Source organism: Tupaia chinensis, unplaced genomic scaffold (genome assembly GCF_000334495.1).
Source record: "Tupaia chinensis unplaced genomic scaffold, TupChi_1.0 Scaffold144952_1, whole genome shotgun sequence".
In the NCBI taxonomy this organism is placed as follows: domain Eukaryota; kingdom Metazoa; phylum Chordata; class Mammalia; order Scandentia; family Tupaiidae; genus Tupaia; species Tupaia belangeri.
In genome coordinates, this window is record NW_006204812.1 from 145,153 (window position 1) to 157,711 (window position 12,559).

The window sequence follows — 12,559 nt, forward strand, 5'->3', positions numbered from 1 at the left end:
ATTTGTACATAAGAGAGTATTTAGATTAATTTGAGAAAGCCCTAAAAGAAGCAATGCTAAAACCTGTATTCTTTAAATCACTTTTTTTGTTTTTTGCTTATGTCTTTTTTTGTTTTGGTGGTGTTTATCTGTTTGTGTGTCTATTTGGCAGGCCAGAAGCTTTGTATGCAGCTGTAAACAAGAAACCTACCTCCACAGCTTATCCAGTTGGAGAAGGTAAGGTTTTGACAGTTTGTAAATTAGATGGGAGTCATTAGCTGCTCTGACTATGCACAGTTGTTACTCTCCCTGTTTCTTGACTTCATTGTAAAATAAGGTTAGGAAAACCTACCCTTGTCTATTCCATATGAATATTAAGTTTATAGGAAAAATATGGCTGAAAATACTTGACACTGTCAGAAAGTCGATACTATAAAAATTCTGGGGCCAGCAGGTGGTGTGGTGGTTGAGGCGCTGGATTCCCACATGGCCAACTGTGGTTCAAGTCTGGAACCTGGTGACTTTCTCTCTCTCTCTCTCTCTCTCTCTCTCTCTCTCGTGCACATGCACTATAGCAAATTAGAAACAGATAACAATAATGAATAAATTAAGTAAATAATTCTTTTTAAAAAATTCATCATAGACTAGCTCAATAAATAATATCACATAAAAATTGTGATGACTGAGTATAGATGGATAGATGGTAAAGAAGGTTTAGTACATTTACTTTATACATTGTATTTTAGTTATAGTGTATCATATAAATAAGGTAGGATTTGAAATCAAGGTATACTTTATTATAAATATTATAAATAACTTTTTCCTTTTTTTTATAAAGGTATCTGGGTTTTTAAGAATTATTTACTTTATTCTTTCATTTTATTTTTTAATTTGACCAGGGAGAGACACAGAGAGAGAGAAAGAAAGAAAGGGAAAGTGAGAAAGCAAGCTGCCAGGTCTAGGACTCGAACCATGGTCAGCCATGTGGGAGTGTCCAGCACCTTAACCACCATGCCACCTGCTGGTCCCCCTTTTTTCTTTTTTTTTTTAAAAGACAGCATTTGTTTTGTTTTGTTGTAAGGTTTTCTCCACGGGGCAGAAAGAGAAAGAGGCAGTGTCTTGCCATGTGGCCTGTCTTGCCTCAGCCTTCTGGCGGAGACTGCATGTACACACTGCCGTGCCTGGTGCTTTTTCAGATAGAGTCTTGCTTTTTTGCCCAGGCCAGCCTCGGACTCACAATCCTTCCACCTCAGCCTCCTAAGTCACTGGGATTCCTGGTGTGTGTCACTATGCCCGACCAGCAAGATTTTTTTTCTACAGCTCTGTGAATTGTTTGATTAGTAAATTGTTGAGTCATCAGAAAAGTCATGACATGTTTTCCTATGCAAAAATGCGTCATGACTTTTCCAGCCATCCAATATTTTGATTTTGTTAATGTAATGAAAAATCATCTAACCCTAACTTCAGAACAATATTTTTATTTAATAGTTACATATTTTTACAAATGAAATGTATGCCCATTGTAAAATTGGTCGAGTAGTTGAAATACATTTATATTTTGCTTGAGAAAGAATCGGTTTCGTGGTAAATCGAACAGCTTATTCAGTATCTACTATGTTGAAGACTCAATGCTAAAACCTGAAAGATACAACTTTGAAAAAAGTGTCCAAATTGCTCACACTAGCAGGAGATAAATATACATTGTGATAAGTGCTATAATGAATGAACATAACTTAATTTTTTTTAAGTTTATTTTTTTCTGCCATGAGAGACAGAGGTGGGTCATGCCTATTAGGGTCCTCGCACCCTAATCTAACCCCAGGCCTAGCCAGCCCTGGACCATGGTCACGTGCACACATCTGGTGTGCTTAGGGAGGCCCTGGGACGTGAACCAGGGCTTTTCCTATGTAGGTCCACTGGTGTTCCTACTGTACCACCACCTGGTCCCTAGCAACTCGATTCTGAGTAAGATCTTGCCTAGTGACAAAGGGGTAGAAAGAGCTTCTGGGCAGATCCAAGGGCCTGAGCCAGTGCCCGCTGGTAAGAGTTTAGGACTTCAGGTCACTGTACATCCAGGGCTGTCGGTGTCCGCGTGCCGTGGAGCGAGTGCTGTGAGAGGAGCCGAGGAAAGTAGTGAGGAGCATTTTGGAAAGGACCTTACCTGTGCGGCACACCTCCGCCTTGCAATCATTTTGGTCTAGCTAAATCAGCTAGGGTGAGTAATGCTGGCAATGTGGATAGTGAATAGGTTATAGATGTTTCCTGATCAAATAGTTTTTGTTATGTTTTTGTTTGTTTTAGAGATTTTTTTGTCCAAGGGTGTGTGTGCTCACTGGAGAGAGACAAAGTGAGAAATCACTCCCTCAGGGGGGGATTGCCACACTGTAACCCTTTCCTCCATTCTCCTCTCAGGATTTTGGGCATACACGCACACACACCGAACATGAGTTTCAAGTCGCAGGGTCTGGGACACAAACTACGGTCAGCCATGTGGGAGTCCAGTGCCTTAACCACTACACCATCTGCCAATCCCTCTGATCAGATTTATTTGATGATACCAGATCAAATTCCATCTGGGAAGGTACAAATAAAACTAGGAAAGAGACTTCTAAAGCCCCATTGCTATTTGTCATCAGTGGTAGTACTCAGAAGAGCAAAAATTAAAGCCGATATAGAAATCGAGACATTTCCCTTCAGGTCACTCATTAGCAAATATTTACTGAGCATCTGCTTGAGCTAAGCACTGTGCTGGCAACGAGGTCCTTGTGGCGGCACCTCTAACTCTGCTGTCTGCTGCGTGTGGGCATTCCTATAGCTGCATACATAAGACACAGCAGAGAGGAGTTTAGCAGGTTAAAATGTGTTTTGTATGAGAAAGTTTTAAAATATCTTTTAGTATTATCCTGACTTCATTATCTCTCAAATGAGTACTTAGACTCACTGTCTCAGTTTCATTATCTGTAAAGTAGAATTTCTAATATCCATTTGCAGTCTGTAGTAAATCTTTGTGATAAATAATAAAACAGACCCAGCCTCCATGGTAATACTAGACCACAGTTAGAAGCCACATGGTAACCATGGTTCGAGTCCCTGACCCAACTGACCTGAAAACTCTCTGGGCATATACGTACATGCCCAGGATCTCGGCAGCCTAGAGGCCTGGAGGAAGGGGGTTGCAGTGTCACTGAGCCCTGTGTTCAGTGCTTGCCTCTCTGTCTCTGCTCTCTCTTTCATTCATATATGCCCTATCATGACTAACAAAATGTAATAAAACAGAAATAAAAGAAACCCCATGTGTTGCAGTGGTTAAGGCACTGGACTCCCACATGGCCAACCACAGTTTGAGTCTGGGATCTATCTAGTGGCTTGCTTTCTTCCTTTATCTTTCTCTGTCTCTCTAGTCAAATTAAATTATAATAATTAATAAAATCAAATAAATATATATATTTTTAAAACCATGATGATGCCAGCAGGTGGTGTGGTGGTTAAGACGCTGGACTCCCACACGGCTGACTGCAGTTTGAGTCCTAGACCCAGGTACTTGGAAATCATGTTGGGTGCATGTCCATACGTGCCCCAAATCCCAAGACTAGAATGGGGGAGTAGGGACTGAACCATGGCCATCTCCCTCGGGAAGTGATTTCTAACTTTCCCTTCCTCTGGCAAGTGCAAAAAAAAAAAGAAAGAAAGAAAAAAACCCATAGTAAAGCTTATTTTAAATCAAATAATCTTTTTTTTTTTAGACCGTGACTAGGCACATGTGCTTGCGAGAGAGAGGAAGGGAGAAAACACCCCCAGTAGGTGTGGTCCTGATCCAACCTTGTCTTCATCTCTCCATCCTGTTGTTACTTTGGCCATGCACCATATGCACTTGGCATATTTTCAAGCCATTGGGGTCAGGATTCAAATTTGTGCCAGCCATGTGGGACCCAGCTCCCTTAACCACCAGGCTACAAGATAACTTTTTTAAAAAAGAATTACTAGATAATTGCTTCATTTCTTTTCCAACCTTCAGACCTTTTTATATTAGGCGTCCATAATGCACAAAGTCTTCAAAGTGCGTTTATGCAAGATCTTGGTGATTAACCTAATTTCATTTTTACTTCCAAATTTTACAATCAGTATCCACTTTTTGCTTTGTTCCCTACAGAATATATTGCACTTTATCCATATTCAAGTGTAGAACCTGGAGATTTAACTTTCACTGAAGGTGAAGAAATATTGGTGACTCAAAAGGATGGAGAGTGGTGGACCGGAAGTATTGGAGATAGAACCGGAATTTTTCCATCAAACTATGTCAAACCAAAAGATCAAGAGGTAGAATTATTTTGGTATTAAAAACAAAATCATTCCATTCAAAAGAAAATCATTCCATTTTTGTGATTAATATTCATACTTAAAACAGATCATATATATTGTTTTAATAACGCTGCTTTGATTATAAGGAAATCACTCTAGGTAGCTCCAGTAAAATAAGGTCTATGGAGGTCAACAGGTGGCATGGATATTAAGGTGACTGGATCTCACACGACCAACTTCCCAGTTCACATTCTGGACCTGGCGGCTTGAAAACCACGCTAGGTGCATATGTGTGAGTGCCCAGAACCCCAAGAAGAGAATTAAGAAGGGATTGTGGTGTGGCCATCTTCCCTGGAGGGTGACTTCTCAACTCCTATCCCCCACCCCCTCTGGTGAACACACACATCCTGTAGCAAAAACTGAAGGAAAAAAAATGTAGGGTCTACTAGAAAGCTCCAGTAAGAGAAAAAGGGGGAAGAGACTCATGAAATTCTATGAACAAGAACTTTGCTACGACTGAGCCTCATAACTGAAGCAAGGGAGTAGTTCTAGATTTGGAGAAGTTCACAAAGGACCACCTGGAAGGAGTTTGTAGATCTTTATTTTAAGGCTCTGACATGAATGTGACTTGAATGTGACTCTGCCCACACTCCGGACTTCAGCTTCTTTGCATTTCACCACTGGTATGATGCTGTGCAGAAGTCCTCAAACTTTTTTTTTTATTTAATTTAATTAAGTTATTTTTTTGGAGAGGTGTGGTTTTTTTTGGTTTTTTGTTTGTTTGTTTGTTTTGCTATAGCACACGTGTGCTCGCCAGAAAGACAGAGACAGAGAGACAGAAAGCAAGAAATCACCCCCCAGGGGGGATGGCCACACCACAATCCTTTCTCCTCCATTTTCCTCTCGGGATCTTGGGTATGCACATACACGCGCCCGGTATGAGTTTAAGCCACCGGGTCCGGGCCTCAAACTGTGGTTGACTGCATGGGAGTCCAACGACAGCCATTATGCCAACTGCTGGTCCCAGGTTTTAGTAACTTTTTATAGTCTTAAAAATTATTGAGGATTTAGGGACATTTTTAAAGTATATAGGTTATATCCAGTGATATTTACCACATTAGAATTAAAACTGAAATTATTTAAGTGTTCACTTATTTTAAAATAACATTTAAATCTATTATGTAGTAACATAAATAACTTACTTTGTATGATAAGCAACTGTTTTTCGAGAAAAGTTCAGTGAGAAAAGTAGCATTGTTTTTTTTATTATTATTATTATTTATACAAATCTCCTTAATGTCTGGCCTAATTGAAAAAGAGCCAGATTCTCATATCTCCTATGTAGTCATCCACAGTTCAAGTCCCAGACCCGGTGGCTTAAACTCACACTGGGCACATGTGTGTGCATGCCTAAGACCCCGAGAAGAGAATGGAGGAGAAGGGATTGCGGCATGGCCATTCCCCCAGGGGCTGATTTCTCGCTTTCTGTCTCTCTGTCTGTCTCTGTCTTTCTGGCAAGCATACACGACCTATAGGAAAAACCACTCAAAAAAACAAACAAAAAAAGTCATATTTATTAATATTATTTATCAGAAAAGTCTTCAGTACTAGGAAGTTGTCAAACTCACTGTGGTAGATAAAAGTTTTCCAAAATTTTAATTTTCCTTCGAAAGCTCAAATTTTATTATTCTCAACAAATCCTGTTAGTTATTTTCCTTGAAATGGCAAGCTTACTTGCTAACAGCCAACTATAAATAATGTCGTTCCATGAAAAACCTAGTTTAGCTCACCGTTTCATCACACAGTGCTTTTCCCTTGAGACACCCATCTCACTCGGGTATGCAGCAGAACTGTTAGGCACGCTGGTGTTTAAAATTTTACAAGACAGGAGCTGCAGGTGGTGAGGAGGTAATGAGCTTTATCCCACACGGCCAACTGTGTGGTTAAAGTCTGGGACCCTGCGGCTTGAAAGTCACGCCAGGCATATGTGATGGGCGCCCAAATCCAGAGAGGAGACTAGAGAAGGGATTGTGGTGTGGCCATCCTCCCAGGGGGGATTTTTTTTTTTTTTGGGGGGGGGAGAGGTTTTTGCTATAGGGCTCATGCACTCGCCAGACAGAGAGAGAGAGATAGAAAGCGAGAAATCACCCCCCAGGGGGGATGGCCATGCCACAATCCCTTCTCCTCCATTCTCCTCTCAGGATCTTGGGCACACACGCACACGCGCCCGGCGTGAATTTAAGCCACCAGGTCCAAGACTCAAACCACGGTCAACTATACGTGGGAGTCCAGTGACATAGCCATTACGCTAACTGCTGGTCCCCACCCCCCCGCCGGGGTGATTTTTCACTTTCTGTCTGTCTCTCTGGTGAGTGCTTGCACCCTGTAATGAAACAAAAATTTAGAAGATGTATACTTGTGGATGAAGATTTAGTACAATCTGTATTGCTGCATCAAAGACACTCATAAGTGAAATAGATTGTATTTATTTTCCTGTGGGCACATGGCAGTGAAGGATGCCATGACTACTAGTATAATTGGTTGCCACTCCCGTGACTCATGCTAAGACAGCAGCAATTTTACCCACCTCTGTAAATGTCAGCACAGCGAAGAAAGCAGATACATTCTTGGTATTTTTGTGAAAATAGTTGTCATCCCATAGACCCCTGAAGGGGGCTTAAGGACTACTTATAGGGATCCACAGACCACATGTTGAGAATCATTGGTATAGTAAAATTACGTACACTATTGGGATTGACTCCTGGTTTTACCATTTAGAAGCTGGCTGACCTTAGACAAGTCACCTAATCATTCTGTGTCTCAGTTTCCTTCTCTATAAAATGGAGATAGTCATAATTACTTAATAGTGTTATTGTGAAAACTGAATAGCTGAATATATGCAACCTCTTAGAGTGTCTGTTAACTCCATTTTGGAGTACTGTCATGAATTCTACTCAATACTTGTCTTGCATCTATGTTCACTAACAGAAAAAAATCTTTTTAGTCCCTTCCCTGTTTTGTTCAAATTACTAAATCGAGAAAAATGGTTGGTACAATTTATCTTTATTTGCATGTGTGTGTGTGTGTGTGTGTGTGTGTGTGTGTGTGTTTAAAAAAAATAAAAACAAAAAACAAACTGAAGGATGCATTTGCTCACCAGAGAGCAACAGATGGAAGAGAAACCACCACCACCACCCCCCCATCGGGATGCTTACACTGCTCAAACCTTTTCTCCATTTCTCCCTCCTTTCAGGATTTGGGCATACAGTGCATACATGCCTGGTGTGTTTCTCAAGCCACCGGGTCCAGAGATTCAAACTGCATGGTCATCCACGTGGGAGCCAGCTGCCTCAACCACCAGGCCGTGGAGCTGACCCCCGTTTATACTTTAAAATCAGCCAGATCAAAGTTGCTACCTAGGGCATCATTTCTTTGTTCTTATGTCAGATATGGTCAGTCTGGTGGGAGCAAGGTAAAAACAATTTTTTAAAATAAAACCTTGACTCCTCAGCTAGAGCTGTCGATGAGTCAAGGTCTCTCAGACTCTATGTGTACATAAGCTTATGCAGGACACATTTATTGTATACACTGGGCATTGATGCTAATCCCTCTGATAAATGGAGTGCATTTGGCCTAGATACCATGTTTAATATCCAGGGAAGATTCAGAAAACAAGCTCTCCCTGTTGAGTCAGTGAATGACATCGTATACTTGAATATAATGTATTCCTCTAACAGATCAGATTTCCACATAAGTGTTAGATTCTTACTTGGTTAATATAAGGCTCACTGTCATTTCAATCTTTATTAAAAGAAACAAAAATTCTGGAAATTAGAAACCTCTAATTCCTAATAAACCTTGTATTTTACATCTAGATTACTAGAAATAATAAGGCAATGTATCTTTTCCTTACAGAGTTTTGGGAGTGCTAGCAAATCTGGAACATCAAACAAAAAACCCGGTATGTATAAGAGGTTGAAAAATCACTGAAGTTGCTCTGTTGTAGTCTTGAATTCATAGTTTCTTCTTTTTTTTTTTTCAGAGATTGCCCAAGTAACTTCTGCGTATGTTGCCTCTGGTTCTGAACAACTTAGCCTTGCACCAGGGCAGTTAATATTAATTCTAAAGAAAAATACAAGTGGGTGGTGGCAAGGGGAGTTACAGGTAAATTCTTTCACATCTGTCAATTTTATTATAGAAGTAATTCACACTTAAAAAGAGAAAATTCATAAAAGTTTTAGATCACCAAAAATCGTGATTAGAGGTAATCAGTACCAACATTGTACTGTGTTGTGTTTTGCTCTCATTTTTGCCTGTTCATTTGTAGCACAGTTGAGTTTACATTGTAAGTAACTATCAAAAGAATACTTTTCTTTTTCTTTTTTTTTAAGAATAATTTTTTCTAAGGGCATAATTTTTAACCACAGGTCACCTTCTTAATAAAAAAAAAAAAAAAAGTATACCATCAGTTTCATTACCATCAGTTTTATTTTAGATAGCCCTAGGCTTGCATTGTAGCCTCTAGGAAAAAGACATGAGTCAGGTTGTGTCCTAAGGAGATATTACCTGTTGGACTGTCTCCCAACAGGTAATATTTCAGGTTTTGAAACAATGATGCAAGAGAAGAGAATGCAGAGATAGATAAGCCTGATTCTGATTTTATTATTTTTTAAATTTTTGTTGTAGTGTACATGCATTTGCTAAAGAGAGACAGAGAAAAAGAGGGAAAGTGAGAAAGCATTGCCCCTCCAGCTCCCACCCACCCCCCATGTGACGATGTGGCCATCCGCAGTCCCTTCTCCTTTCTCCTCTCAGGAGTTTGGCCATGCACACACAGTCTCCCGTTGTCTTTTTCAAGCCACCTGGTCTAGTACTTGAGCTGTGCAGTTGGCCATGTTGGATCCAGCTGCCTTAACACCACACCACCAGCCAGCCCACGCCTGGTTTTCATATAAGATTCAATATGATTATAGTAAAGAGGAATAGAAATAGCTTCATTCTTGCAGATCAGAGTCTTAGGATTCCTAAAGAAAATAGAGATCCAATTTCAATATCTTCTTGACTAATCCCCTGAAATTCCACGTTCTGATTTACTATGAAGATGGACCCAACTAAGTAGAAAACATCCTTCTCCACAAACTTTATTAATGACTTATTCTTAACAAAGCTCCAAGAGGTGTTTGCAGTGGTCTGCATCATTGTAAGGGCTGGCTCAAACTTACTAGAACACTAGGAAGGTTTTTTTTTAGATTATAAATATGTGTGTGAAATACTCAGTGAACTGTGAGCCTAAATAACCACCCAGTAGATTTCAACAGATGGTGTTTTCAGCAGCACCTTGAAATGCATATTGTTCTAAGTCTTCTAGTATTTAATGTTGACCCGAAAGGCCAATTCTGAGATCAGAGGTCCCCAAGACCACCCTCATTTCTGAAACCATTTTCAAGTTTGAGGGTCTCCAGGACTACTCTTAAGTTTAACAATTCCCTAGGAGGACTCATGGAACTAACAGCTATTACCCTTGTAGTTACAGTTTATTACAGTGAAAATCAGCCAAGGGAAGAGACACATGGTCAGAGTGCAGGAGCGTTCCAGAAGGGAGCTTCCAGTTGTCCTCTCCTAGTGGGGACACAGCATTAACCTCTCATGGCAGTGCTGTGTAGCAGCCTGTGCAGAGTATTGCCGACCAGGAAATCATGGAGTCTTGGTGCCCAGAGTTTCTATTGGCACACCTTCACATAGATATGATTGCCTATATGGCTGAGCTCACGTGCCAAGCCCTTCAGAGGTTGAGCTTACACTGAATGACCCGAAGAACTCACCGTAAATCCCATTGCTAGGTTTGACCTGGCTCAAGTACCCCAAGTAAACTAAGACACTCTTTATCAAGCAGGGTATTCCAGGGATTTAGAGATAACTAAAGGCCAGGCCTTTCTTTGGACAAGGTTAAATTCTTAACTATACAGCCACAGTTTTTGTGCTTTCTAAGTCATATCTCAATGATTGTTTTTAATCTAATCTTTGAATTTTATATTCCTTTTGGTTATTTTATAGGCCAGAGGAAAAAAGCGACAGAAGGGATGGTTTCCTGCCAGCCACGTTAAGCTTTTGGGTCCAAGTAGTGAAAGAACCACACCTGCCTTTCATCCTGGTATGGAAATGGGCTAACTTGTGGGAAGTTTGTTAAAACTCAGTAACTTTTCACATTAGCTAGCTGTTTGAAAAACATTGAAAATTTGTCTTTTTGGGATCGGCCAGTGGCATGGTGGTTAGGAGCACTGGACTCCCACCTGGCCGGCCACAGTTCTAGTCCTGGACCTGGCAGCTTGCTTTCTCACTTTCTCTCTCTCCATCTCAGGTCAAATTTAAATAAATAAACTTAAATAAAATAATTTTTAAAAAATTTGTCAGGACCAGCAGTTAGTGTAATGGCTATGTTACTGAATTCCCACATAGTTGGCCATGGTTCAAGTACCGGACCCGGTGGCTTAAACTCATGCCAGGCACGTGTGCATGTATGCCCAAGATCCTGAGAGGAGAATGGAGGAGAAGGGATTGCGGCGTGGCCATCCCCCCTGGGGGGTGATTTCTCGCTTTCTGTCTCTCTGTATCTCTCTGTCTTCCTGATGAGTGCATGCACCCTATAGCAAAAACCTCTCCAAAAAAAAAATTATTTTTTGTCTTATCTTTACCTCTGCTTAAAAGCCACTGAGAACTTCCTTTCTGGAAAATTCTCTAGAAATAGCCAACTGTTTATTGGTTCTTAAATCACATCAGTCCTTGTTCTTCAACGTAAAATTTCTACAACATCATACTTAGAGTGAAACATTTTACTTGTTTTTGTTTTGTTTTGTTTTGTTTTAAGAGAGATTTTTGCTATAGGACTTACCAGAGAGAAACAGAGAGACAGAAAGTGAGAAATCACTCCCCAGAGGTGATGACCACATCACAATTTCTTCTCCTCCCTGGATCCTGAGCATGCATACACACATACCCAGCAGAGTTTTAAGCAGCTGGGTCTGGGACTCAAACCATGGTCAACTACGTAGGAGTCCAGCAACTTATCCATTCGCCATCTGCTGGTCCCAGTATACTTGGATTTTCAACTGTTAGGAGAGTCTTTTTAAAAAACAAACAAACAAACAAACATAGTCGGGGAAGGAGGCTGGGAGAGAGGGCAGCTCAAGGGAAATTTTAGTTCAATTTAATATTTAATGTTTGAGTCATCGAAATACTAAGGAGAGTTTTAACATTTGATCCTTACACAAATCTTTAATTATTTTGTCATTCCTCTTACAGTATGTCAGGTGATCGCTATGTATGACTATGTAGCAAATAATGCAGATGAGCTCAACTTCTCCAAGGGACAACTAATTAATGTTATGGACAAAGATGACCCTGACTGGTGGCAAGGAGAAATCAGCGGGGTGACTGGTCTCTTCCCTTCAAACTATGTTAAGATGACAACAGACGCAGATCCGAGTCAACAGTGTGAGTAATGTCAAATGATTTACCTCTCACCTAGAGTGAAGACTTCAATAGCACTGCCTTTACTATTGTTCTGGGTCAGATCTTCAACTCAGCACTCACAGCAAATTAGTGTTTTAGAAAAAAGCCAAAGGGAACTTTTTGCAGTGACGAAAGTTAAACTGCTTTATTTTAAATACTTTTTTTTAGTTTCAGACCTTAGTATTAGGCATTATCTGAAAAAAATGTTTTGGTTCCTCAGTATAACCGACACTGGTGCTGCAACTCCCACCATCCTCTTTTTCCAGCATCTGATGTTCTTTTCCAGCTTAATAAAAAGTAGCGAGTAAGTGTACTGTTCACCTATTCAGAATTACTCTTAGTGTACAGATGCCACAAATCTTCTACCTTCTCATTTATTCCCACGTGTTCACACATCTTCCATAACCTATTGAAACTGTGTGTGAACTCATTAGATAGCTACTCTGTGCTACAAGTGGTGTATGAATCAAGATCTATTTTAGTATTTTCAGAATAAGAGTGCAGGGAACCAGCAGTTAGCGTAATGGCTATGTCGCTGGACTCCCACGTAGTCGACCGCGGTTCACGTCCTGGACCCGGTGGCTTAAAACTCACGCCGGGCGCGTGTGCGTGCGTGCCCAAGATCCCGAGAGGAGAATGGAGGAGAAGGGATTGCGGCGTGACCATCCCCCCTGGGGGGTGATTTCTCGCTTTCTGTCTCTATGTCTCTCTCTGTCTGTCTGGCGAGCGCATGCGCCCTACAGTGAAAATCTCTCCAAAAAAAAAAAAAAAA

The 12,559-nt window shown here is 40.6% G+C and overlaps 1 protein-coding gene across 1 annotated transcript in view; it reads left to right on the plus strand.

Moving 5' to 3' along the window:
* ITSN2 (intersectin 2) overlaps positions 1-12,559 on the plus strand; it is a gene marked incomplete in the record, with an annotated part of 122,530 nt that overhangs the window by 70,904 nt on the left and 39,067 nt on the right. The window contains 6 exon segments of the mRNA XM_014583868.2: positions 152-216; positions 4,130-4,296; positions 8,194-8,239; positions 8,321-8,442; positions 10,333-10,429; positions 11,578-11,769. Coding sequence (XP_014439354.2) covers positions 152-216; positions 4,130-4,296; positions 8,194-8,239; positions 8,321-8,442; positions 10,333-10,429; positions 11,578-11,769 — 689 coding nt within the window.